Source organism: Dendroctonus ponderosae, unplaced genomic scaffold (genome assembly GCF_020466585.1).
Source record: "Dendroctonus ponderosae isolate FM_Combo_2020 unplaced genomic scaffold, Dpon_F_20191213v2 Dpon_F_20191213_5, whole genome shotgun sequence".
NCBI classification, from domain to species: domain Eukaryota; kingdom Metazoa; phylum Arthropoda; class Insecta; order Coleoptera; family Curculionidae; genus Dendroctonus; species Dendroctonus ponderosae.
Genome location: NW_026018715.1, coordinates 7,663,167 through 7,690,908, shown reverse-complemented (window position 1 = coordinate 7,690,908; position 27,742 = coordinate 7,663,167). Strand labels below are relative to the sequence as shown.

The window sequence follows — 27,742 nt, the reverse complement described above, 5'->3', positions numbered from 1 at the left end:
TAAATGGTGTGGTACAATATATAAATATCGAGATATTTATATTTCAGCCAGATTTACACTGATTAAGGGCATTGCACCTAGCTAAGGGCCGCACATTTTCCATAACAATTTGGTTTATTTGACTTCAGAGTTCAGGTTTATTTATAGCCTCTTGAAATTATTGATTTTTAAACGGCTTATAGTACATTTAAGCCTACCGAACTTCATTAAACTTTTAACAGTGACTTAAAAGTAGGTATAGAGAAAATCATTGTATTCATACTTTACAACTGAGATTTGAGCGTTTTTAGATTTGTCTTTAGCGTTGCAAAACATTAATATCTTTATTAAAGTGTTCAGCAAAAGTGCAAACTCTGAATGGAGACCTGTGTACAAAATGTAGTCGTTAAATGTATTTAACAGTCTCATTGAAAGAGCTACTTGTTTTTAGTGGTGTTATTGAAATGACATGAAAGCATTGAAAACTATTGTAAAATCATTAAATTAAAACTAAGACATAGAAAATTCTGCGAACTTTGACGTCGCAATAGAAACCAATAAGTTCAGAAATAAAAATACTGTAAGCAACCTCGGTGATAGGCGGAAACGGCAACATCGGGCTACTTCATGGCTGGGACAGTAGATGACGCGGCACTTCTCCATTTGTTAATGTCTTTTTAGCTGCAAAGAACAACTTAAATGCCTGGTGGCGTTGATTTCCAATTAATAAAACATTGCAGATTTAATCCTTCTCATACATAATGTTTTCTTTTTTTATCACATTAAAATTTGAATTTTGATTATTATTTGTACATTTGTGATGTTAATAAATACATTTCGAGAACTAAAAAAAGGGCAGTTTTTTTGGTTTTAGAAAAATTGATTTGGTCAATATTTTCTATAATTTAAAGACATAAAACAGAAAAGTTACTAGTTTGTTTTGAGTTGACGAATAAAAACGGAGCCCTAAGAATTATTCTTATTCTCTTGATAAATAATTGCGATATCTTATTCAAAAAGCAATTAACATTGGCCAAAACTCAGATACAAAAAAAAAATTGTATCTGTAAAAAATCGTAAAAATAATTTTACAAAGGGGGAAAATGTTTTTTTTGCAATTTATACTGCAAGCTTTAAACGCATTTTAAAGCCTGCTGAGAAAGAAAAAGTCTAAAAAGGATTAGTAATCGAAGAATTTTTAGAAAGAAAAGTTTTACATTTAAAGAAAATTCTAAGCAGATAGCAGAATGCTTGTGTTAAACCCCAAAAACAGAGTTGAAACAAAAAGCCTGAAAATGTAAAGATAAAAATGTTGGAAATGAAAAAAAAATCAGCTGCATTTACTGAGGCAACACGTATTTCGAACAATGTACAGTGTCCCAAACGAGAGAAGGTGTTGATATTGTTCTTTCAGTTTTCTACAACTACTTTCTCGAAAAAAGGTCTCTTAAAGTATTTCAAAAAGCAGATGAAAACAAAAAAAATTCAGTTGTTTTTAATTGTATATACTTTCCTGACTGTGTTTTAATTCCAAATCAAATTCATTCCTGGGTTTCATTTATTGTCTCTATTGAAACCCAGGAATGAATTTGGTTGTTTTTAATTTAGGATAGATGTAAAATGGAAACTTTTTGGGTCAATTTTTCAGACGAGTTTCCTGCTGTTTCATCTTGAAATCTGTCAGTTGCTTGAGAAAGTTAACCTCCGGAAAAGCTCATCAAAATAACATTTTGGAAATTTTTGGAAAAAAAAAAAACCATTTGAATATTTTTGGTTTAATTAATTACTTTTCACATATGTTTTTTACGTTTCAATTGCTCCAACGATTCATCATTTTTTCAATTCGTATACAATTTTCCTTCAGTCTATCTGTTAGACTGTTTAAAAATGTTCATATCTTGATCATCTGCAAGAGTAAAACATTCGTTGCTTTTTTGGTTTGGCTCTCAGACGTGCAACATTACTTATTCTTATTTTACCAAAAATTACAATTCCACATTTTCAGAAATCAATAGACAAATTCTAGCTATTTAAAAGCTTCTATGACCAGTTACCAGAAATCTAAGAGGAGGAGGTAACACTTTTGGAAGGCACAAAGAGGTGCGAAGGTAAATCCACTTCGCCTCATTTCTTATGGGAAAAATCTACTAAATCTTCAGTTTAAAGTAAATCAAAAAACAAGCATCTTCTATATCGATTATGACGCTTATAAAATGAAATACGGAGTATTTTTCAGATATGGGACAGAGTTATTAACACTAAACCGATTTCAAATAATTGAAATTTCTCAAAATATTTTTTTGTTTTCAAATTTACTACAATGGCAGAACTAGAACTCTGAAACTGTAAACTGTCCCCAGTTGAGTTTCTTTCTTACTTTTTCATTATGTTTACTTTTTCTTGCAGATCTGATGCTGGCAGCACTTCAAAACTTTCACTTCCAACACAAAGCCCGTCGTTTTTATTCAATTTTATTCCAATTCATTTTAATAAACTGGCAGCTTTTATGTTTCTTACAACGGAAGGAATGGCAACACTGGTAGGCGGAACCCAGAACGAGAGTGGCAACATCGGGGCTACTACCAACAAGTGGTGACGTTGCGTAGAGAGGATTGAGGATTATTGATTTGATGGAGATATGGAGATCGTGCAAGGCGTTCATTAAATCGCTTAAATTTGTATGGATTGTATTCTTTTGCAAAGTTAAACCTAACAATACATTACAAACTGTTTTCGTAAAAACTAAAATTGAAAACTTAAAGTAACTGGTTTTTAAAAAACTAGACTAATTAAGTACAATTATTTAAGTTATAACTCAAAAAAGCTAGTCGAGATAATTTATCGCTTTTCAATATCTCCCGTTTTGCACTAACTATCTGCCCTGCTCTCGAAAAAATTCTCTCGCTCGGGACAGATGTAGCCATTATACATAGTCGAGTTTTCATAATTTGGTATAGTTTTGGGTATATGTACTTTCTTTGATGCCACCAGACAAAAGGATCTTGCAAAACTCCTGAGGTATCCTTTCTAAGTAAAATACTTTCCTCTAAATATGTATTAACTTCTACAATGGCAGATGCTGTGGAATCGCTCGGATTTAAGCTTTGTCGAGCTTTCGCATCAAAGTCATCCCATAAAGCATCAAGAAGATTTTTTTCAGGCGCAATCTTTTGCTCGATTGGTTCGACTTTGATTTTAATAATATTATCAGATGTTTTATTTTCTACATTTTCATCAACTAGTTTAGTGTTAGCTACTTCTGTATATAAGTTTTCTACGGCTCGTTGGTACTCTTCCTCGTCTATAAACCCTAATTTTTTAAATCTGGGGTCCAAAATAGTTGCTTGAGCTATTAAGTTGTTTCGTTGTATATGGTGAAACCTGCTCCTTAGTTGCAATTGAAGTGTTTTTACCATATTGCTTATTTGGGGCATGACTGCAGTTAAATCAAAAGAATTTAAATGTTTACTGATCTGCTTATAATAAAATATGATGGTAGAGGCATTAATATTTTGCTCTGAGCTTATGGCGAGTGTTATCAAATTAAAAACTTCCAGTACGTTTATTGCTTGTTCTGCTACAATCCATTCTTCATTACGAAGTTGAGTAGTCAATTCAAAATCATCACGTTGCTGGCTACTGGATGAGGTACTTAGAAGAGCTAAGGTAGATATAATAGCATTTTTCATCTGTAAAACTCTACACATCATATCGTACGTAGAGTTCCAGCGTGTTGCTACCTCATTCTTTAATTTTAGTACAGGTATCTCCATACGTACTGCAGCAGCTTTTAGTTGGGAAAGTGCATAGCTACTCCGCTTAAAATAAGCAACTATATTTTTTATTTTATCCACAACTTCTTTGATTTCGCTCAAACCTGATTGACTAACTAAATTTAAAGAATGGGCCAAACAATCCCAGTGACTCCACCCGCCAATACTCATCGCAGTTTTCATATTTTCCGCATTATCTGACACAACGGCAACTATTTTATTAGTTAATTTCCAGTCATCTATGACTTCTTTAAGCTTGTTGGCAATGTCTTCTGCAGTGTGCCTTTCCGTGAAAGATATACATCCCAACAAATCGGAAGATAAGAAGGTATTGTTGGTTTCTTCCACAATATAATGAGCGGTAACAGTATGAAAACTGTCGTTTTTGCGGAATGCCCACCCGTTAGTTGTTAGACATACTACAAATGCTCTATCTAAACGACTTTTAACTAGTTCAAGTGCTTCATTGTAAAATGCTGGAATCATCAAATTTGAAACTGTTTTTCGTGTAGGAACATTGTAATTAGGATTTAATAAATAAAGCAGGTGTTTAAATTCTTTATCCTCTACGATGCCAGGATGATATTCCTTTGCAATCATGCAGATTAACTGTTTATCAATTTCGTTTTCTGTCACAATTGATAGAGGTTTTTGAAGCAAACTACTGATGGCTTGCAATTTACCTGCTCCTGAAGTTGATGGTTGTTGATACAGTTTAATTGCAGAATCTTCTGCTGGTTGTTGTTGTTCAATTGAACAATTTGCTTCTTTAATTGGGGCTTCTGTTATTGTTCGTCTACTGATTGATTGAGCAGGATGCTTTTGATTCATATGCCGGATAAGTGAACATGTAGATTTATTTTTAACTGATAATTGCTGACCACAATAGAGACACGTGACTTTGCCCTCCGACTCTTCCGAAAAGTGAACCCAAATGGGACTTTTTTTCGGCATGTTAAATACCAAGCAAAAATCAACTGAAACAGGCATGAATGAAACTAAAATATTATGATTACAATTATTCACACATACCTTTAATTTAGATTTCCATGCCTAGAATTCAGTAACTAAACCTACCTGGTTCGTGCTCAAGGTAAAAAACAAAAGATCTGAAAAGATCTAATGACTACTGAATTCTTATTTATATTTTATTTATTACCTGAGTTGGGTTGAATTTCGAATGTGTGTGGGTAACCTAACTTATATCACCCTTGAACACAACGTCACAGGGGCCTTATTTTCATGTGTCTACGTGATGGCCACCGGGTAATTTGTGTATTGCCGATGGCCTAAAATCGGTGAGAGCAAATTCGATATTCACAAGCTATATTAATTTATTTCTGTATCACAGATTATCAAACTCTGGATTCAGTCAGTTTCCTGTTTGCGCATGAAAGAAATATTCTCACACATTTGAATTGTTACTCGCCTGGTCTAGACCAAGTGAATTTACGCTCACCGATTTTAGGCAATTGGCAATACAAAAATTCCCCGGGTGAGAACACGAAAACGCATGAAAATAAACGCCCTGATCACAGAGTCGGTGATCTGTGGTTTTCGGTGACATAACCTATGAACATAACCCTACTATCAGCTCAGAAAGTTTGCATCAAAATATAAGTCATTGAATTTGTTTAAAGAAACATTGAAACATGTCTTTGGCCGATGAGCTTTTGGCCGACCTGGAAGAAAACGACCATGAAGAGGGTGAGGATGAAGATGAGGCAATGGAAACCGAGGAACAGGCAGTGGATATAAAAGAGGAAAAACCTGATATCAAGCAACTGCAAATGGACATTGATACCACGCAAATCCAGTCGGTTAGGGGTACGTAAATTGGATGATTTGCATTTCATTACCGTTAAAACTATAAACATACTTTGGCCCATAGAATTGTGCAAACTGCGTGACTGTCCAAAGCTGATCAATATCATGAAGCAAATTGAGAGCTACGGCCCCAAAGTACGAAATGCAACTGAGATTATCGGACCTGTTGAGGCTGATCCTGAATACCAGTTAATCGTGGAAGCCAACGACTTGGCTGCAGATATTGACAATGAAGTGGTAAGTAATATAAACAAGCCATCTTGTTTATGTTACAAGTAACTTGTTTTTCTAAATTTCAGATAACAGTTCACAAGTTTGTCAGAGATAAATATCAGAAGCGGTTTCCTGAGCTGGATTCGTTGGTTGTCAGCCCCTTGGAATATGTGAGAACAGTGAAGGAGTTGGGCAATGATCTAGATCAAGCGAAAAATAATGAGACTTTGCAAACATTCCTCACTCAGGCCACCATTATGGTTGTGTCTGTTACAGCTTCAACCACACAAGGGTAAATATGTCTAGTTTTATTCAGAAATGCTGATTTTGGATTTGATTACTTCGCGTTTTCTCTTAAGCATATTGGATTGGCAGGAAATTATTGTCTTTTTGACTTATCAAGAAACATTACTTTGTCTTCATAGAAAACCTGATCTCCTTTGAAGTAAATTATCAGCAAATTATTGCATTTTCTGTATGCGGATAAAATGTTAATGGACCAGCAAAAATTACAATTGATTTCAGGAGAAAGGTCCGAAAAGGGGTTGAAATTATCTACTGGAAGCACAAGTTTTTAACAGCAACTAACAAAGTATAAAAATAGCACGCAAATAGCAAAATTCATTTGAACACATTTCAACCAGAAACTGAGTTCAATTTTTTTCTCTAGATAGAGTAAAACGGATCTGTTTTTGACAAATGTTGCCTTTCATATGTGATTTTATTCAATATGTTTTACATACTTTTTTCTATTAGGTCGTTTTTGTCAGATTTTGAAAAAGAACAAATCGACGAAGGCTGTGACATGGCCATTGAATTGAACAACTTCAAGCTGCGAATTTACGAGTACGTTGAGAGCCGAATGACGTTTATTGCACCGAATATTACCACCATCCTAGGCGCTTCATACGCTGCTAAAGTAATGGGAGTAGCTGGTGGACTTACCAGACTTTCCAAAATGCCAGCATGCAACGTTATGTTGCTGGGCCAACAGAAGAAGAGCTTGTCTGGATTTAGTCAAGTCGCAATGCTACCCAACACTGGCTTCATTTATTACTGTGATATTGTGCAGAATACACCGCCTGTAAGTTACCGTTTATCTTATTTTTGCAATAGATCGCCTAATCCCATCTCATCATGATATACTTACTGTAATGCATCCTCTTGTTAAATTGCCTTTTTTTAGGAGGCTACTTTAACAGTTAAAAGATACTGTATTTAAATGGTTATTTCAGCCGGTTTTACATTACCAAGTATAATCTTTCAGTGCTTTTCATAACGCCAAATCGGCAGCTTTTTGTGTTTGTGTTTTTTAGCTTACAAATCAGTAATGAAGGTCTTGATCTTTACTAACAGAAAATTCCATTTATTTAGTTTATGTTTATGTATATTTTTTGCAGGATCTAAGACGTAAAGCTGCAAGATTGGTGTCAACGAAAAGCACATTGGCCGCACGAGTCGATGCCTGTCATGAAAGCTCAGACGGACGAATTGGACGCATGTTGCGAGATGAAATTGAGCGAAAACTTGACAAATTGTTGGAGCCGCCTCCAGTGAAATTTGTGAAACCGTTGCCCAAGCCCATCGATCAGCCGAAGAAGAAAAGGGGCGGCAAAGGGGTGCGGAAAATGAAGGAGCGCTATGCGTTGACCGAGTTTAGAAAACACGCCAATCGCATGAACTTTGCTGAGGTGGGTAACACGGAAAATGCACATATTTTTTTACAAAATCGTAACACAAGTTTTATTTGTTTTCCAGATAGAAGACGACGCTTATCAAGAGGATCTGGGTTATACCAGGGGAACCATAGGAAAAGCCGGCACGGGTCGAATCAGGCTACCGCAAGTTGACGAAAAGACAAAAGTGCGCATTTCAAAAACGCTACAGAAAAATCTACAGAAGCAGCAGATTTGGGGCGGAAGCACGACCGTCAAAAAGCAGATTTCTGGCACTGCTTCCAGTGTGGCTTTCACTCCACTACAGGTAAGACATTTCAATCTTGCTGTATTATTTTTTGCGAAACATAATGTTTATTGTGCTTATCCAGACATAATAGGGCTTAATTGTCTCTAATTTTGTCATTTTGTTGCTTAGGGATTGGAAATTGTTAATCCACAGGCAGCGGAAACAAATGCCAATGAGGCAAACGCCAAGTATTTTTCCAATACTTCAGGTTTCTTGAAGCTAGATAAAAAGTGATCATTTGTGGTTCTATTAGAGTATTAATTAATAAAGGGCCGTCAGACAAATTTTCCTTATTTTACATTAAATTTTCCTCGATCCTTATTCCACGCAGCTTATGGCTTTTCTTTTCCCAACCAAGAAAAAAACAAATTATCTGTATTTTCAAAGTGATGGATGTTCGACAGTAGTTCAAGAGTTCATTATATGAGCAAAAATATGTATTTTGTGTCATGTGAATATAAGCTGGACATTTTTGTTGCCTCAGAATTTAGTAATAACCACATTGGCTTTAAAACATCCCGTATTAAACTCCCGCGTAAAATTTGGAAAAGTAGACACTGTTCTAATAACCAAATATACAAACTTATTAATATTAACTTTTCTGAAATAAAGTCGGGAGTGTTGAGTTAAAGATAAATTCTAAAGGCTGAAACTGAGGAAAAATTATTTTCAACTTTTAAGACACAACAGAACTCACTTTACACTTGTTTTCTCCCGAAAACGAAAATCCAGTCACTTCCGAACATCACTAACATGTTGTGATGATTCGTCTGTATTACAGGACAAATTACGGCGATTACTTTAAAACGAGCGATAAGTATATTCCATTAGCATTTTGTTCGAACGTGGAATTTCAATATTGACCACTTTTCAATATTTCGGTCAAGACTCCGTCCAATTGTTACAATTGTAAAGATAAGCCCAGTAAATAAACCATTCATACTCGATGCCGCATTACCAAAAATTGTTTGCTGCTGATGTACGCTCGCCTGTAAATATTCAAGTTTGCACAGATGCGGCCTCAATTCTTTTTTCTCTCTCAATTCAGTTTTAAGAGATCTGAGTTGTTTGCGGTCATTTTGACTCAATATGCAGCCAAACTTCGCTCATTACAAAGGAATTTGAGAAAAATGTTTGAACGTATGGCCAGGTCAAACGCTCTGCTGTTTACAGCTTCATTCTAAATCGAAAATATTTTGTCACTCAGTTTTCGCAGTTTTTAATGTGAAATAATAAATATTCTTTAAGTTATAAAAATGAAGATTTTGTAAAAGTTTTAATTAGTTAGTAATTATCGGCTGTCGAAATTTTCTTATTTTTACAGTTAAAAATAAATTTAAAGTAATTTTTCAGCTCGCCATAGACAGTTGCCCATTATAAAAACAGGTGGAAACAAACATATTTTAGCTTTTACGGTTTCATTTACTTTTCAGATACGAAATGGTTTATGAAGCGCTAAATTGAGCATGATGCGCAACTGTCAGAGCGGCCGATGAATCAGGAGTCGCGGTCGTCTGCGATGATTGCGGTAAGAAGAGCGTCAAAGTGCGCTTTTCAAAGTCGTCGCGACGTCTGAAACGCGGAGGAACGAAACTTTGACGTGTTAAACAGTTAAATTTTGGTTTATTCACTTGTTGCAACCGTGAGGTGATTAGTTATGTGAATGTGTTTTTGGCAGTTATAGAGGTAAGTTATTAAACCCTCACCTAAGAAGTTTGAAAAGTTTTTGGCAAAGTTGTGTCTTTTCCATGATTACTAAGGCGGGTATTTTTCTTCAAAAGTAAACAGTTACAACTTATTTTGACGACCAAGTAAACCGCCAAAAGTTTTAATGTAATTGAGAATTTTTTGTGAAAACATTTTGTTATCAATCCTAAATCGTCTTTCCAGAAGATATCAAGTTAGGCAATTTTAAAGATGCATCATGCAGGATAAAGTGGCTAAATTCATTTAAATTTTCATTTCATTCATTCATTTCAAGAAGCCGCTTTACTTAACGCGCACAACAATTGACTAAAGGTGTTCGGACTGACACAATGGCCATTATCTGCATCCTGTTTTTGAATGCTCAATTTTCCTGCAAATTGAGTCTTAATGGTCTGTTAAGTCACCAGCCAAACTTGCCATTAACGGATAATTGTGCTATTTATTATGAATTGTTGTTGGTTTTGCTCAGAGCCTGGCACAGGCCATCCTATTTCTCCTACGTAAAGCCGAAGGTATACAACTAACATTTTAAACACTCTCTCTTATATCTCATTTTTTGTGGCTGTACGTTGTTTCATATTTTTATCAGTTTGTTGTTACTTTTGTTCGCTAAACCGCAGGTTTATTATGTTAAACGAACGTTAGGTTGAAAGCCTCAAAAGCTACATACTAAAAGTGATCGCAGTTTGAACCCGTACATTTTTTGAACACGTAAATTATGGAGGATTTCAAGAAAAAGCTGAAACGAATGCGATATAAGATATAAAGAACTCAATTTTACGTGGTAATCGCAGACAATTCCATTATAAATCTGTGCACGTTTACCAAATGATTTCCTTAGGGTGAACAGACACTATTTACGATAAGCCATGTTGAAATAATCCCTTCAATTTTCCAATCTTGAGTAGCAATGCTTTAGAGCTTTTTTGTTTGAATTCGATACTTATCGAGTTCAGGGGTGTATTTTGAAACCTCTTTTTATATACACTGGATAAACTAAAGCAAAGAGCAAATTTTAATGGTGTCGACCCAGAATTTTAGTACGAAATATGAGTTTCAAACTACCTAAAACTTCTCTTGCTTACGAAGGAATTTTGACTTAAAACTGGGACATTGAACTGAAATAAGGAAGATCAATAGAAATATTTATTTGGGGAATTATGAGCCTAAAATGACTGGGCGCTTCTCTCGTCGGATCATTTCGATGAGTAATAAAAATCGTCTTGCTTTCACTTAGTAAATGCGAGTGTTCCAAATTTAATCTATTTAGGCTCCCATTTTCTGGACCACAACAAGTGCCGATTCATATTAAGTATCAAAATAACTGCAAAACTAATAAACATCCTCGGGCAGTTCGTCAATATTGTTGATTAATTATTTATCTTTAGTTCGATGTATTCAGAATTCGAAGATTGCGGAGTATTTCGGTTTTACGCTCTTGTTGTCATTAATTTCGTGGAATATTTTTCCTGTCTCATTCTCTATTGATTAAATTTATAATCACCCCAAAAAAGTGTTTGATTTTTCAAAAATTTTGTTGAAATCTGCCCTCAAAAAAATCTATCATTATTAAAGCTGCTCCAAGCCCGTATTTGTTTTGGGTGATTCAATCAGACATATTGGCAATTCTGCGATTTGAACTTGAACGTTTCGCCTTTACTTCCAACTTCAGATATTATTTTGCTGTTGTTCCTAATGTTGAGAGAGAAATTGAACTGAGGGACGCTATTAAACTTCGAGCAAACTAATAAAAAACTTTGGAAATTGTTTCGACTTACACAAGCTGGGTCATTAATGTTTCATCAGAAAAATAAGTCCGAGCCTTTTTATTGGCCTTTATTGCGAATGAGGTTGGAATTTTAGCGGTTTTCTAGCCAAAAATTTACCGTTCTTATGAGCTTTCATATGATTATTAATACTTGTGCTTTCGACGTTTCATGAATTATAAAGCGACGAATTTAAACCAAATATTGGGGTCCTGCTTAGGTTTTTTTAAACATTTCAAGTTACGACTTTTTAATTTTGTTTTTACTGTGATATAATGGGTGTATTGGATTATCCAAATGATGTGTTGCTTATGTATCCCACTAAAACGTCGTATTTTTAGGATTATTTTGTTTAAGAAAAAATGTGTGTTGTAAAAATTTACGCGCCGCACGGAGTCGAGTAGTTCTACGGTACAGAAAAATTGCCTCAGAGCAGTTTGTTTTGGTTTTGGTGAATTTTTACGAGCTTAAAAACTGCGACATTTATGAGATTGGGTCGTAATACTAGCCATTTTTTCACACATTCTAAACTGTGGAAAGGAAAAAAAACTTTCAGAAAGGAAATCCTTGATTTTTCCGGCAGTGAAAGTAATTTCAATAAAGGGTCTTTCTTATGGAACCATAGTGGACTTTTCCCATATATTACAAGTATGTACGGCGATGAAAAGGGAAGTTTCCCGTTTTTTGCATGATGTCGGTGCGGTGATTACATTTTCCACCAGGTCTAAACGAAATGCAAACAGCCTCTTTTATTTCGCTCCCTCACTCGAATATTTCGGTTTATTGCCGACCTAAAATGTACGCTTAAAGTTGAAAAACGACGCCTACATTTACGACCTGCATGATAACGACTTTTTGTCTGGAACAAAAATCTAGAACTATTCCAGATTTGGTGACAAGCTGCGGGTAAATAGATAAATCAAACATAAATCAATCATCTTAAAACGGTTTTCCTTCACCGTGAAGTAGATAAAATAAAGTGGAGACTAAATCACATTTTGCTTAAACATAATATTTATGTATCGGGTTCAAATCTACCCCTTATTCTTTCAGGCTGATGATTGACTAGCCAATTTTCATTACTTTCGCATATGAGATTTTCCTTCGGCAAATTTAAATCAGTTTGCCTAATTTATTTGACTGGGGATTTTTCGGAGCGAAAATTTCGTTTTATTGCAATTTTTATTTAGTTCTTCAACACTCAGCTACAGTTCGTTTTTTTCGTTAAGTCGACTTCCTTTCCTTCAGTCGTAAACTGGAATGGGATCGTTAGCAATTCACACGTGCAGATGATCTGAGTGTAGCAAGGGTGTTTTTAGTCGGAGTTTTCCAAACACCAATGATTATTATTGCACTTTAAACTGTTTAAATAAGTCGAAATTGTTAATTAAAAAAAAATTTTATCCAGTGCTTAGCTTAAAGTATTATGCTTGTTATTGTGAAAGCGGTTAACGTTTTATTCAAATGGACATTTTTTGACAGCTTATGTTTGTATTAGCAGTTTCTGCTAAGAACAAATTGATTTTTTTATCCATTTCATTTATACAAACCTCCTCGAATTGGACTGCCGATATTCAGCCATTGGTGTCCAATTTATAGAAAAATATCGGTTTTATCTCTAAATTTATGCGTCAGGTTTACTGTATAGCGGTTTTAGGTCTCGTAAAAGAACCTCTTGATCTGGCCTGGCAATACTTACAGAACAGCAATGCTTTTATCTTGATTTGATGAGAATGAGTTTGGTGAAAAACCCTAATCGAAATCGTATTTATGACGAGCTTGTTTAAGAGAAAAAAATGAACGAATCTTACTTACTAGAGAGTGGTTCTAATGAAATGCAGTTGGAGGAAAGTGTTCAACTAGTAGCAGATGTTCTTAATACCCAGATTTTTCTTTCGATTTCTTTCCCTTGCACTAAACCAAATAGAATTATAAAAATTGTGGATTTAGGAAAATTTAGCCCCATGATCACTATTTCATGTTACTCAAGGCTATTAATCCACCCACTACGTGATACAGAAGTACTAATTAAAAGCCGAGTTCATTAAGTAATAGCCAGCTTTGGAACGACTACATAAAATACGGTTTCCTAAGCAGGGTCAGGTAGCAAACGAAGCTAATTAAAAAATGAATATTGATTCCCAGCTCTACGTGAGCTGTGTAGACAAATGGGAGATATTAGAACGAGCATTAGGCTAATTATCGCTGTTAATTATTATGGGCTAAATCGGTATGACCACCCAAGATGAATATGGTGAGATTGTGCGTACCATATAAACGAAATAGAGATTAATTAAACTGAGCGTATGTAAAACTCAATTGAGTAAATACAGCCGGAGGAAATGTGTTTTCTCTGCTTTCTTGACTCTTTGTAACAATTTATCATCGTTTGAGAAAAACTGTATGAAAAACAGTGTTTTCACGTGTTTTGTTATCTTAATGAAAAGAATGTCTGTTGCAATTTTTTACTATTATCTACTACTTTTATTTGCACACTCCAAACTGATGATTTGCCTGCTGCTACTTTTTCGTCTGCAATAATTCCGCAATATCCATTATTGACTGCCATGTTTTATTATTAGAGATAAAAAACTAATATTAGATGCCTTAATAATTCAACATTATTGCGTGCTATAAGAATGTGACCGTAATTTGGAACGTTTATCACAAAGCTCCATTAATCCGGCGGTGGTGCGTTATTAAATTGCAATTTTGGATAGCAAAATGTGTCAGCAAAGATAAGCCATTCATGTCGTTTTGCATTAAAACATTCGCTCCTCACTTATATCCCTATAGCGTTTTGTTTGATTTTGTATGATGTTGTTATTTGCATTCAAAATGCTTAAGAAACAGTGCGACCTACTCTAAAGATTTAGTTTTTTGAAAGGAACGTCTGGAGTATTTTTGTAGTTTTTTTTTTTAATTATCTCACTTAATTTCCATTAGGTTTTATTGAATGTGCATATACTAAACTAATTACATTTTTCATCGAATTATACACAATAAAAAATATATTTTCGCTAGCGGTTTTGAAATTAGTTAAAAAGTTCAAACTCTTCTTAAAGGTGAAGATGTTGCCTACATTTTTTATCATATATTGCACGAGCGTGTTTTCACGTTCAGAGTCATAATTGAAGCTTCCCTTAAATACCGGTGTTCAATTCACGAGAACATTTCAAAATAAAATTAAAATTTTAATACATATCACAGTTTTGAATACCTATTAAAGAAAGGAAAATTTACAAGACAGAAAATAAACGGTTGAAGAGGATGAGGAACGCAAATAATAAGAACTGGACGTCTCATCGGCACTTAAATTGCCAGGAAAATAGCAATATCTGGCAAACTATAAAGCACGCCGAATGAAGGGGCTGTGGGAGAACCAACAAACTCAAAGTTTACTAGTAAAAATAACAATATCATTGCATTTGCATACGCAAAAATAATGAAGAAGTTATTGCACATATGAAGATATTGTCTCAAATAATGAATAAATACTACGCCCAATATTTGCGGATTATGAAAAAGTTTTCGACACCATAAATCAATACTAATCACAATACTCAATTAATACGTTAACTGCCTATATGAGATTGCTGTAGCTATAAATAAGGAAATTATTGTTGCTCATATAAACTACTTCAAATTTGCACGCTTTAGATTTACGGAACATCATCGTCGTGCCTCATCGAAGTATTTCTTCTCTGACCTTCAGCATGTCTTCCCTGTTTTTGGTATTTTTCCTTGATTGTTTCTGAGTTTCGTTATTTTTCTTCTTCCGTTCCCCTCTCTATAATCTGTTGGATTACGCTTTTTCGGTAAGTTCCGATGTCACTTATTTATGGCCCCTGATATCCCTCATGTTGCATCACTTCTTCATATCATCTTGTTTGGGGGCTCGAGTGATTTTTTCGTCTTTCATTTTTCACTTCCCAAAATGTGTTTGACTTGAAATTTCTCTAAATCCGATTTACGGATGACATAGCAGATCGTATTGATTTAATAACTAAATAGCCTTTATCATAAAATCGGAAATAATTGGCAGTTCTGAGTCAGAGAAAATTGTTAAATACAAGACATTTTGCGTCTCTATAAAAGTTCAAAAGTTATAAAAAATTAATAGCGAAGATGATGGAATTGCCCAACCAACGATTTACTCAATCGATAATAAGCAATCAAAATTATGACAATAGTAAGCCGAAGCCTTAGGGCAATTCAATAAATAAACGCATTTTCAATCAGACTGAACATCCAATAATAGAAAAAGCAGTAAACAAATGCTTTTCACGACAAAGAGAATTAAATTTGATAGTCAGGGGTAAGCTTCTGAAACACAAAGCTATAGAAATTTAATGCACGTTATGGTGTTAGATTCTTGAAATGCGTTACGAAAACCTGTCACCACCAGTGGAAAATGTTGGCCCATTAAAGTGGAGTGTTCTCATATAATTACACGATTAAACTTGACACAGCAGCAGATATATAACTCTTATAAAACCGCCCTGTACTGGAAGAACTTGCCCTTCCAAACATGTTCTATATGCAGAAAAGCTGCACTTAAAGTTCTACGAGGTCAAATTCAAGGAGGTTCCGTTGGGCAGTAGAAACACCTCAGCCTAAGCTCACTACCGTAAACTATGTTTCACGACTTTCGGCAATCCTTTATTAATGTACAAAAATTGTCTTTTTTATGTTTTATATCGAGATAACGTAGAAATAAACTGTTGGAAATGACGGTGATTCTTTTAGTCAGTGCTCTTTTTCATATTTCAGCAGAAAAGCTGAAGGCAGAAAATACATCATGCTGTTGCCCCAAAACGTGACATCGATTATTCAGTCGATTGACAAAAAGAGTTGAAGATTGTAGAATAAAGCGGTTCAAAATTGTATTATAAAAATAGAGACTGATTCTTAACTTTAAAGGGATTTTTACGCCAATTATAACGTGCGAGTTTGAAGTCACTCTTATCATCCCCAAAATAATTGTACGAAAGGAGGCATTTTTATAACCGGCAACTTTAAAATGGTAGTCTGTATGTATGTACACGACTGAAATATAATAAATAGGACCATTTATGTTACAAGGCAATTTAACCGGCCAGATGTATTTCAACTTATTTTAGGAAAATATGCTTCCTAGAATAAAAGAAGTTAGTGATCAAGATGACAATTTGTCAGAAAAGAACGTGCTTTTTCAAAAATTCGGAGCTCTACCACATTATGCAGCATCAGTTCATTAATTTCTGAACTCCATTTTTGCAGAATGTTGGATTCGCAGAAGACGGCCAATTGAGTGCGTGGCCTGCCAGGTCCCCCTGATTTTTCTTTTAAAGACACAATTTCTTCCAATCTTCTTTTACAGATTGATAACGAGCGCTCTTATTTGATATTAAAATTCCCATTTCCTTCGAATAATTCTTTTTTAAGTAAACGTTTAAACAATTTCCATGATTTTCCCTCACTCTTAAAGCGACGGGGATGATAGAAGCGAGTTCAAACTCGCACGTTATAATTGGGGTTAAAAAATACTTTTAAAATGAGTGAGCACAAGAAAAAATTGACTCCCTTAACTTAACTCTCAAAAATTAATTTGTTCGAACTTTTTCTTCGGTTCTACGTAACAAGTGGAAAATCGGGGTAGAAACTTTTCGTTGGTCCACCCTGTATATTGAATTACATTTTGGTTAAACAAGAAATCGCCCTCACCTGCCTTAATTACCTTAGACTGAAAACGTTTTTACATTTGAATCAGATTCATGAGATAATTGATTTCATGTATGTTGTAAAGAGATTACAAATAATTTCGATTAATCACTGTAACAGAGTTTTAATTTTCAAAATTACTGCTGGAAAAAAACCCTTGTATGCTGAATGCTTTTATCCTAAATTAATGCACGTGATGGTGTTAGATTCTTGAAATGAGTTGCGAAAACCTGTCACCAGCAGTGAAAAATGTTGGCCCTTTAGAGTGGAGTGTTCTCATATAATTATACGATTAAATTTGACACAGCAGCAGATATATAACTCGTATAAAACCGCCCCGCACTGGAGGAACTTGCCCGACCAAACATGTTCTATACTTTGCAGAAAAAACTGCACTTAAAGTTCTCTGAGTTCAAATTCAAGGAGGTTCCATTGGGCAGTAGAAACACCTCAGCCCCAGCTCACAACCGTAATCGATGTTTCAAGACCTTTGGCAATCCCTTATTAATGTACAAAAATTGTCTTTTTTATTTTTTATACCGAGATGACGTAGAAATAAACTGTTGGAAATGACGGTGATTCTTTTAGTCAGTGCTCTTTTCCAAATTTCAGCAGAAAAGCTGAAGGCAGAAAATGCGTCATGTTGTTGCCCCAAAACGTGACATCGATTATTCAATCGATTGACAAAAAGAGTTCAAGATTGTAGAATAAAACGGTTAAAAATTGTATTATAAAAATAGAGACTAATCCTTAACTTTAAAGGGATTTTTACCCCAATTATAACGTGCTAGTTTGAAGTGACTCTGATCATCCCCAAATAATTATGCGAAATGCTGTATTTTTATAACCGGCAACTTTAAAGTAGTAATCTGAATGTACACGACTGAAATGTAATAAATAGGGCCATTTATTTTACAAGGCAATTTCACCGACCAGATGCATTTCAACTTACTTTAGGAAAATATTCTTCTTAGAATAAGAGAAGTTATTGATCAAGATGACAATTTGTCAGAAGAGAACGTGCTTTTCAAAAATTCGGAGCTCTACCACATTATGCAGCATCAGTTCATCAATTTCTAAACTCCATTTTTGCAGAATATTGGATTCGCAGAAGAGGGCCAATTGAGTGCGTGGCCTGCCAGGTCCTCCTGATTTTTCCTTTTAAAAACAGAATTTCGTCCAATCTTCTATTACAGATTGATAACGAGCGCTCTTATTTGATATTAAAATTCACAATTCCTTCGAATAATTATTTTTAAAGTAAACCTTTAAACAGTTTCTATGATTTTCGCTCACTCTTAAAGCGACGGGGATCATAGAAGCGAGTTCAAACTCGCACGTTATAATTGGGGTTAAAAAATACGTTTGAAATGAGTAAGCACCAGAAAAAGTTGACTCCCTTAACTTAACTTAAATCTCAAAAATTGATGTGATCGAACTTTTTCTACGGTTCTACGTAAAAAGTGGAAAAATCGGGGTAGAAACTTTTCGTTGGTCCCCCCTGTATATTTAATTACATTCTGGTTAAATATGAAATCGCTCTCACATGCCTTAATTACTTTAGACTGAAAACGTTTTTTACATTTGAATCGGATTGATGAGATAATTGATTTTATGTACTTTTTTTAGTGATATGTTTTATAAAAAGAATACAAATAATTTCGATTAATCACTGTAACAGACTTTCAATTTATAAAATGACTGCTGGGAAAAAACCCTTGTCTGCTGAATGCTTTCATCCCAAATTTGCCCTCTTTTCAAATAGTCGTTTATTATATTGCAGCAAAGTAAATAATAGCCTGTTTCGGCGACCTTTTATTCAGAATTAATTATAGAGTTGAATTTAAAGTAATTTAAATAAATTTCTAGTTTACCAATTTAAATTATCTCGAATTCCAGATGGTTGGCAACAAGAAACTGCACAGATTCCCGAAAATGGAGTTTGGCTAAAGCATTGTCTGCGCCTCATTATCTTCACTATCTGGGCCTGAGCTTCATTTGAAGATGAACGAATCGACGCCCCTTAGAACAAATACCACTTACGACTATCAAACCAGAGAGCTGAATGTGTCCTATGTGGTGTGTGAAATTGTGGTCGCTATATTGGCTGTAGCTGGAAATGCCCTTGTCATCTATGTTTTCACCAAGGAGAAGAAGCTGAGACGGCGGACGAATTACTACATTGTTTCTTTAGCTACTGCCGATTTCCTCGTTGGACTGTTAGGAATTCCTTTTGCCATCATGTCCTCCGTTGGACTGCCGAATAATCTACACGCGTGTTTGTTCACTGTGTCCTTACTGGTGGTACTTTGCACGATTTCCATTTTTTGCCTGGTTGCTGTCTCAGTAGATCGATATTGGGCAATACTACATCCAATGGGATACTCTAGGAATGTCCGTACAAAGACTGCTTTAGGTAAGTAAATTTTATTTTTATCGAATTTTTTATGTATTGAGACCCCCGCTGAGTAGCTATTTAAGATCTATCACTCTTTGCCATTTTATTCGAAGATGGCTAGACAGTTAAATCAGCAGAGCAGAAGATTTGGGCTCGAAACTAGCTATGCATGATATAAGAGCTTAGTTATCCTTTATTTCGCTTCCAAGGATGACGCTTTGGATGACATTTGTAAGGACAGGAAAATAATAGATTATCCATTCAGCTTCCAAGTCTGGATCTGTTTACTACTGCGACTTTATAGCATAAAACCTGTTTTGTGCTCGAATGACTTTGGGAGTTATTAGCGCTCATGAAATTCTTGAGACAAAATCATGAAACGACGAAAGTTTTATATGTCCTCGTTTGTGGAATTACCGAAAAACTTATGAAGAATTTCAGTGACTGGATTTTCTGCATTAGAAAAATAATAATAGGGGATTTTATGAGATTAGACAAAAGCTGAAATACGATAAGCTGTAATACAAAAAGGCGAGGTTCAGTACTTCAAATTAAAATATCTGTGGTATGTTCAATTAAATTTGCAAATGCCTTACGACACAGAGGCCTTACGACACAGACAGAGACATTATTATACTCTCTTGTTACGGAAATTTCCACTTTATATTATATTCCCAACAAATGTCCCCCATGAAATCTTCTCAATTACTTTCATGTCTTTCCACGTTCCGTAACTGTACCCTCCATTATCGCTGCAAAACCCGACAAAATACTGTCATTTCTTGCGTAAATATTTTCTGGAAGGTGCTAGGAATTTGAATTTGAGCAGTAGACATGATTTCAACGAGTTCCTGGAGAATGTTCAGTTTTCAAGCTTCCAGCGTAATTCCACTTAAAAATCCGACAAATTTCATAATTAAAAGAGTGGTCGGACGGAGATTTGGATCGTAGACTAAAAGTAATAAAAAATAATCTTGCGAAATATAACTGTTTGCAAATTATCGCATAATTGAATTTAATAATTTCCAAAATTCCGCTTTTCTGAAATGGCAGTGAGAATTTTAGAAAACCTATTTGATTGCACCGGTATAAATTTTAAACTATTGTGCGAAATCGCTGGGGCCTTCAGTCAACTTAATATCCAAATCGATTGTTTCGTAACGTACGTTTGGGTGAAATATATTCTAGCCAGTAATTTTATGTATTTCTTTTAAAGGACAAAGCCGACATATTTTTTAAATTTCATATAACAACCTACGTATCTACTAGGGAAATTTCATATAATAATGAGCCGAATGATGAGACAACCGAAGCGTATATCTTAAGGAAATATGTCTAAAAACTCTGGCATTTGAAAACCTTTAATCCGAGGAAGAAACGGGTTTTAAAATTCAATTACTATGAATCCTTCTTTGATGCCAGATGGGTTATGAAAATCCCTCTTATGAATGTTAGGCAATATCTAGAATTAATTCCTTTTTCCAACCCATTCAGTTGCAGGAAATTTGAATTTTTCAACAGTAACAGTCACTTTATTTTAATGAGAATAAATGGTTTAGAAAAACGTATTTTACAGAAACCGTCTCATTAAAACGCGAGATCGGATATAGTATTACACAGAAAATGTGTCATGGAAACTTTAGACTTTCTGCGAAAATTTTCATCTAATTGGATTTTACGCACTCAGGTGTCTAGATTTCCAGACTCTAAATTGTGTTTTTTTAATTGTGCTCTCTACTGCAAAAACTGAGTGCAATAGTAAGCCATGCCAATGGCTGCAGCTGCCCAGTTTCATGCTACATTTACCAGTAAGTGCTTGTCTACCGATTTTCCACTTCCCATTCAGCTGATGAAATTTCAGTGAGACAGTACAGAGACCGGATAATGGAAAAAAAGGGTCTGAAGCACCCAAAAGTTCCCGGCAAAAGCTTTTTTGCCGGAAATGTGCATCGCACGTAATTTTAGCCAATTTGTGGTTGGCCTTTACTTTTCTTTTGGACAAAGTTTGTTTTACTCCCCGAACTAAAGAACAACAACTTGATATAGTTTTGCCGTTGTTTCCATTAACTTTGCAGGTCCAGTTCATGATTGCGTACGCCTTTCACCAAAAATGCTTATATCACTGCACATCAGGCGACTATTCAAAAGTCTCACTTTCATATCCTTCAATTAGCTTCAGACTTCAGGTATCGAGCTTAGATTAGACGATTGTGAGTTAGTTTATTGCGCTATTTTTATGATTCGATCAATGACTTTTGATGATGTTGCCGCACTAAACCCTCATGTTACTCATGTAAATGTGATGAAGTAAAGAAATCAGACTCCATCTAAATATTAAACGGTAAATTGGATATGTTTCAGTCCGAAACTCTGCTACTATTTTCTGCTAGAAAAATCGATGTTCTCTTCTAAAGTGGAAACGAAAAACATGAATATGGTTATAAGAAGACTGATTCTATTAATACCCTTGCGATGTGTTTTCTCTGACTCTGTTATTTTCACATTTACATCAAAGTTGAATATGTAGATTAATACAAGAAACAATTCCGCTCGTCCTTACTTTTGATGTTCCGTTTTATTCTCAGCTGCTTTCTTTGGGGAGCAGCATCTAATCTCGCATTACGTAAAAAACTTAAAAAAATGTATTAATTTTAATTCAATCAAATTTCCGTCTGTTCTCTCTGGACACCCGACAAAAAACCATTTATCTAAATATAACTGCTGGGTTTGATCCAATCAAATTGAATTTCCACTGCTTTTCCATCGATCAGTTTTCACTAAGATAATTCGGAACGGTTTTAGTTAAACTAATGCGTTCCGTTGGCGGAAATATGATAGAGACTGAAAATTCATCATCCGCCAGTTTTAGGAACGTTGTTCCTGACACTGGAATAAATTCTAATTATCGGGGGATTTCAAGCTTGAACGATTTCGTGAATTTGATTTTTACCCCTCAGATTCATCAGTTAACCTGGAAAAATTGCTTTTTAAATTGGCGCACATTACAACCTCCTTTATCTTCCAAACCATAAGATAGATATAAAAGTTCAGCAAAATTGGCGCCAATATGCTCCTAATGAAAGGACATTATTTTGTGGTTTGAAAGGAGCTTTTCATTAAATAAAACACTGGTGTTTCTTGCATTTTTTGCAAGCAATCGGCTTGCATTTTTACCTGATTTAATTTCATTTTTGTTGGGAAAATTTAATAAGTTCTATAACTGAAAATTTAATCTAGAAAATAATCAGGAACGAAACTTTTAGCTTATTTTTCTTTCCTCCGAACGTTCATCGTCGTGTTCTCTGAACGCTGAATATTCTTATTCATCGTTTGCAGCTGCTTGATTTGCATCGAAAGAACGGTCGAGAAAATAATCGAAGACTGAGCCTAAAGCTTTTTTTATCCTCAGCGTTCATCGTCATCTTCATAGCCATCATCATCATTAATTTCGTCTTCATCATCGTTTGAAGCGGCTTCATACTGTTGATACTCCGAAATTAGATCGTTCATATTCGACTCGGCTTCTGTAAACTCAGTTTCTTCCATTCCTTCGCCCGTGTACCAGTGCAGAAAGGCTTTTCTTCGAAACATCGCTGAAAATGCTTCACCGATTCTTTTGAACAAGTCTTGGATAGCTGTGCTATTGCCTGAAATGATAAAATCACACATTTTAATAATAGATTTGCTTTAAATAATTATGTCCCATATAAATAGATTCATTTTGATAACGTTCTATTTTAAGACTGCTAACGTTGACTTTGAGATTCCATCATTTTCTGGATCTATTTTCTAATGCGACATAAACATTTGGGTTATTGCTGCCATTATTTATTGTCCGCAGTTTTCAAGCTTTTTTCAAATAAATTCTTTTTGGAGTTTTGCGGGAGGTCAAGGCCTTGTTACAAGTGATTTAAGACGACTTAAAGACAAAAACACACTCGTACTGAAGATTTATTATATTCACATAAAAAACCATGACCCTAAACAATAACGATTTATTTAAAGCTTTAGTTTTGCGGCTTTTATTCAATTTGCTGGAAACCAGTAGGAACTCGTATGTATCGAATTCAGGGTAAGTAGAATTTAACTGAAATTGACTAGGAAAACACATTACAGTTGAGACAGATTTAACGTTATATCACTTTTGCGTACTAAAATAGACGGAATACACTACTTGCATTGAAAAACGTATAATTTATCGTCACCTGTAAGAGCTAAGCTAAGAATATAAAGTAGCCAATCCACTAACTTTTAGATCCATAATTCACAAAATACTCAAATTATAAGAAAATGGCAACAATTGTACCTAATCATACGAAATGTACGAAACACGGTTCTCTGCTTATTGCGTTATTGAATCTTCTATTTCTTTCACGTTGTTAATTATGCGAAACAATGATTTGTTGGATTATTTAAACACACTTTGTAACTGAACCAGTCCGCTAAGCAATAACACAGATCGGTAAGGACACATTTGAAGCACAAATATGATTAATTGGTGGCTAAATGTGATTTTATTTGTTTAGCTTAAAAAATACGAAAATAGCTAGGAGCGATTTTCTTAACAGAAATGTTTTAAAAAATTTAATTGATTATATCAATCTAATTATTTCCAAAGATTCATTGAAACTATGGCGTCTTCCTTAGAGCCATCAAGTTTGTGAGCAGATATTTACGAATCTATTAAAATGAACTTCGAATCCAAAAACCGTAATTTCCAAAAACCGTTGATTCGTAACTAATAAGCCTGAAACCGAATTTACGTTTTCAAGCCAAAGAAAAATGAAAAATAAGGAATCAAGATCAAGAAAATAATGCTGAAGAAATGAAGAATCGCCATTGAATTAGGCCCCCACAGAGTTAGGCGCTATTGAGTTGTTGCCGCTCTCGGAGTTAACGGGTTATAATTCATCGGTTAATGAGTTATAAGTCAGTTATTAAAGCGGATTAAAGCTTTATGATTATCATCATCATCAACATTTTTCTGAGTAACGTTTAACTACTTTGTTCAGATAACAAAAAAAAGTCACATATATTTTCCCAGCAGCAGAACTGAGTCCAAAGAAAGTCGACAATTTCTTGTAAAATCGATCTTAATTTCAGTTTGCCAATATTTTACAGTAAAACGTTAAGAAAAACGCGGTTTTTCTGTTTAGAGACAGTGTTGACAGTGTTGTTTAAAAATATTGAACTAAAAAATTGAAGAAACCCCAGTTTCCAAGAGTTTTACAAATAAATTATTATAAACTTTCGCTTTTTCAGTTCGGAGAAATATTTTTGGAAAAGTCCCCAAAAATAATTATTACGGTTTTGTCCATAACTCGAAGCTGCAAAAAGTTTTCCAAAAATTTTTGCAAAGCGGTTAATCTTATAATTTTTCACAGAAAATACCTGAAGATTGTCAGTATTTTAAGTAAAACTAAAAAATAACGCGATTTTTGCGTAGAAAGAATTGGTTAATAGAAACTTTGTTAAAACTGGAATGACCTGAAAATTTAAAGGAGCTTTAAAATTCTTCAGAGCGATGAGCTCGGTGAATTTTTCAAAAAAATGTTTGTAAACTTTTGCTTTGGTCGTTGTTTCAAGATAATGCTAATTATTTTCGGTAAAAAACTGACAAAAATTATTTGCTTTTTGCGCCAAATTTGAAGCTGAAATGGGTTTTCTACAGTTCCCTGCAAACCGATGAATAAGGCGAATTTTCTAGCCAAATTAATTTTGTACATTTTGGCTGAAAAGACCCCATTATTGTCAGAAAAGAAGAAAATGATCAGCAAATAATGCTTTTTTGAGTTTTCGATTAAAAACTTTCAGTTCGGTGATCGGTTTTAGAGGAAACCTTAATGATTTTCGGGGAAAACCGGGAGGAATGTATTTTTTTTAGAATTAATTTTTGTCCCAAACTCGACGCTGAAAAAAGTTTTTCAAAAAGTTTTACAATGCTATGAATTTATCTTATAATTTTTCGCGTAACAGTCCTCCAGATCGTTAGTATTTTTAAGTGAAACTACAAAATTGATCGTTTTTGAGTAGAAAGTAAATCCAAAAAATTCAATCAAAACTAAAAAAACACATTTTTAAGAAATTCTATAGTCTTCAGAGGAATCAAGGTGACGAGATTTCCAAATAATGTTATAAACTTTTGCTTATTCTGTTCGTTTTTGATAGAACATTTTTTGATGTTTGTACCAAATTCGAAGCTGGAAAGGGATTTCAAAACTTTTTACAAAGCGACGAAGGATTCGAAATTTATTTCATATTTTTTAGCGGAAAATCCCTTACGATTGTCAGCATTTTTAAGTGAAACTAGAAAATTGAACATTTAGAACAAAAAGTAACTTGGCCAAAATTGGAAAATTATGAAATTTGAAGACATTTAAGAAATATTATTAATAAATGTCCTTTAAAATAAATCTACAACAAGTAAAAACAAGTCAAAGTCAAGTCAGTTTTCCCAGCAACGGAACTGAGCTATTGGGCAGGTGCGTTCGGTTGGCGCACCAAGCTATTTGCGCCAACTCCTAAAAATTCACTGAGTTACCCAGGCCTAGCGGGAGTTACGTGTTCAAATAATAAGATTGATGCATTGTGAAGTGAGCCTGAAGGTCCAACTGAAATTCGCGGAGTTGGAGAGGAAACATCGTTCATCAATGATGAAGATCAATGAAGAAGAGGAGAAAACCGTCGATGCACTATCAGCGTGATAAACGCTGATAGTGGTGCTCCAGAAAGAGAAGTTGAAAGTGAAGTGAGAAGTGAAGTGAGAAACTAGTTCTACCGGCAAAAAAATCCCTTCCGTAATGCGATAATAAACAAGTTATTTTCGAAGAAAACTGTATCGTAAGAAAGAGAGCAATCAAGCCAGATCCGAAAAATATTTTAAGAGCTGCAGAACTTGAAAACATGTATAAAAATGAGCAGAATAACTGACACCAACTTATTCTCAGCACCCATTAAAGCACAGTTTTCAACTCACGAAAAATAAACGAATTGCATTCAACTTAATGAAACCGTATCTGAAGACGATTTCAATCAAGCCATAGAAGAACCTTGGCCAAGTCCACATTCGAGTTCTTACCAATGAAGGTGGCGCACATCTTGAGTCCCCTTGGAGGAATATCGCACACAGCCGTCTTCACATTATTCGGTATCCATTCGACAAAGTAGCTGCTGTTCTTGTTCTGCACGTTAACCATTTGTTCTTCTACTTGCCTCGTGGACATTCGGCCCCTAAACACTGTGGCCACCGTTAAGTACTTTCCCCGTCTTGGATCACAAGCGCACATCAGGTTTTTGGCATCGAAAAGCTGCATGACCAGTTCCGGAACTGTTGAAGCTTTATACGGTCTGTTTCCTATAAGTAGGTGAATAAGGGAAAAACGCTATGTTAGAGTGGCTGGTTGCCTCTGGAAAATAGTGGAGCAAATCCGGGTATGAAGAAGTGAAGTCTTGGAAATGGCACCATGTTGACCTGGATCTTCCGCAGATCGGCGTTCAGCTGTCCAGGAAATCGAATGCACGTGGTTACTCCAGCCATAACAGCCGAAATAAGGTGATTCAGATCGGCTAAACTGGGAGTGGAAAGCTTCAAGGTGCGAAAGCAGATGTCGTGCAAAGCTTCGTTATCTGTGCAGTATCATGTCATCTCATCAAGCTCAGATTGAGGCTTTAATGGTGCGTATCTACCTATTATGTAAGTTTCATCGGAATTCTCTACCAAATGAGCAATGGACATAGTAGCATTGTAAGGCTCCACAACAGTATCGGACACTTTGGGGCTGGGAATGATGGTAAAAGTGCTGATTATGCGATCAGGGTACTCCTCTCGAATTTTATCCAATAACAAACAACCTAGACCGCCACCGGTACCACCGCCAATAGAATGAACTATTTGAAAACCCTGGAATAGTAAATATGCTTACAACTTGCATTAATTAAAATGGCATACAATGTTTAATTGTCTGGGTGTTTCCAAAAATAATTTAAAATTTATCAAAGGCAGTGTATAAATATGAGACCGAAAACAGATTTAAGGTTTTTTTTGTTATAATACGGTTTAGTGTGCCTCTGAATGTCTTAAACATTTAAATGAATAATTTAAAACAATTAAATGGCTTATGGAACAAGCCATAGATGTTTATTAAAAAGGAAAATAGTCTGCTACACCCCAACAGATACTTTACTAGAACACCTACAAACGCAACTGAACTAAGGACTAATATCTGTTTGTTTTGTAAGCCAGGAGTTTTTACTTTTTTTTTTTTTCTTTGTATAGCTGATTAATTTATACGAACGTTAGGAATAGGAATTAATTTTAGAATAAGCTAGGCTAAGGCACATATATACTAAACAAGGGCAGAAAGACCGATTGGGTCGATAGCCTTTTTCTGTAGGAAATAAAGATTATTTAT

The 27,742-nt window shown here is 34.9% G+C and overlaps 4 protein-coding genes across 5 annotated transcripts in view; 2 read left to right on the top strand and 2 right to left on the bottom strand.

Annotated features, from left to right (window-relative positions):
- Positions 1 to 2,649: 2,649 nt before the first annotated feature.
- LOC109539642 (E3 SUMO-protein ligase ZBED1) lies at positions 2,650 to 5,178 on the bottom strand. Its single transcript, XM_019907523.2, has 3 exons — positions 4,912 to 5,178; positions 4,785 to 4,861; positions 2,650 to 4,729 (listed from the first exon to the last, which is right to left on the bottom strand). Exon 3 carries the CDS (start codon positions 4,704 to 4,706, stop codon positions 2,769 to 2,771), a length of 1,938 nt encoding a protein of 645 aa, XP_019763082.2. The 5' UTR covers positions 4,707 to 4,729; positions 4,785 to 4,861; positions 4,912 to 5,178; the 3' UTR covers positions 2,650 to 2,768.
- A 106-nt stretch (positions 5,179 to 5,284) lies between these two features.
- Positions 5,285 to 8,041, top strand: LOC109539643 (U4/U6 small nuclear ribonucleoprotein Prp31). The gene is made up of 7 exons (XM_019907524.2): positions 5,285 to 5,579; positions 5,644 to 5,816; positions 5,879 to 6,084; positions 6,549 to 6,876; positions 7,193 to 7,483; positions 7,551 to 7,775; positions 7,887 to 8,041. The coding sequence occupies exons 1-7, from the start codon at positions 5,405 to 5,407 to the stop codon at positions 7,989 to 7,991; spliced, it is 1,503 nt and encodes a 500-aa protein (XP_019763083.1). The 5' UTR covers positions 5,285 to 5,404; the 3' UTR covers positions 7,992 to 8,041.
- A 1,139-nt stretch (positions 8,042 to 9,180) lies between these two features.
- The window catches only part of LOC109539627 (adenosine receptor A2b), a 26,838-nt gene continuing 8,276 nt past the window's right edge, over positions 9,181 to 27,742 (top strand). Inside the window, exons 1-2 of one of the 2 annotated variants that reach the window (XM_019907500.2) lie at positions 9,181 to 9,443; positions 18,833 to 19,349. In XM_019907500.2, coding sequence (XP_019763059.1) covers positions 18,938 to 19,349 — 412 coding nt within the window. In that variant the 5' untranslated portion in view covers positions 9,181 to 9,443; positions 18,833 to 18,937. Of the gene's footprint in view, positions 9,444 to 18,832; positions 19,350 to 27,742 lie in introns of those variants that run through there. The other variant, XM_019907501.2, reaches the window with a different exon arrangement.
- LOC109541104 (tubulin beta chain) overlaps positions 22,470 to 27,742 on the bottom strand; it is a gene marked incomplete at its 5' end in the record, with an annotated part of 8,443 nt that continues 3,170 nt past the window's right edge. The window contains 4 exon segments of the mRNA XM_048667011.1: positions 22,470 to 22,978; positions 26,410 to 26,685; positions 26,736 to 26,957; positions 27,018 to 27,231. Of these exon segments, the coding sequence (XP_048522968.1) occupies positions 22,737 to 22,978; positions 26,410 to 26,685; positions 26,736 to 26,957; positions 27,018 to 27,231 (954 nt within the window). The 3' untranslated portion in view covers positions 22,470 to 22,736.

Excerpts from the sequence above, each read along its gene's own strand:
- LOC109539642 (XM_019907523.2), bottom strand. The coding sequence starts at position 4,706 with ATGCCGAAAAAAAGTCCCATTTGGGTTCACTTTTCGGAAGAGTCGGAG.
- LOC109539643 (XM_019907524.2), top strand. The coding sequence starts at position 5,405 with ATGTCTTTGGCCGATGAGCTTTTGGCCGACCTGGAAGAAAACGACCAT. Across the intron at positions 5,817-5,878 it reads CAGATATTGACAATGAAGTG|ATAACAGTTCACAAGTTTGT; the intron begins GTAAGTAATATA and ends TCTAAATTTCAG. Across the intron at positions 6,877-7,192 it reads TTGTGCAGAATACACCGCCT|GATCTAAGACGTAAAGCTGC; the intron begins GTAAGTTACCGT and ends TATTTTTTGCAG.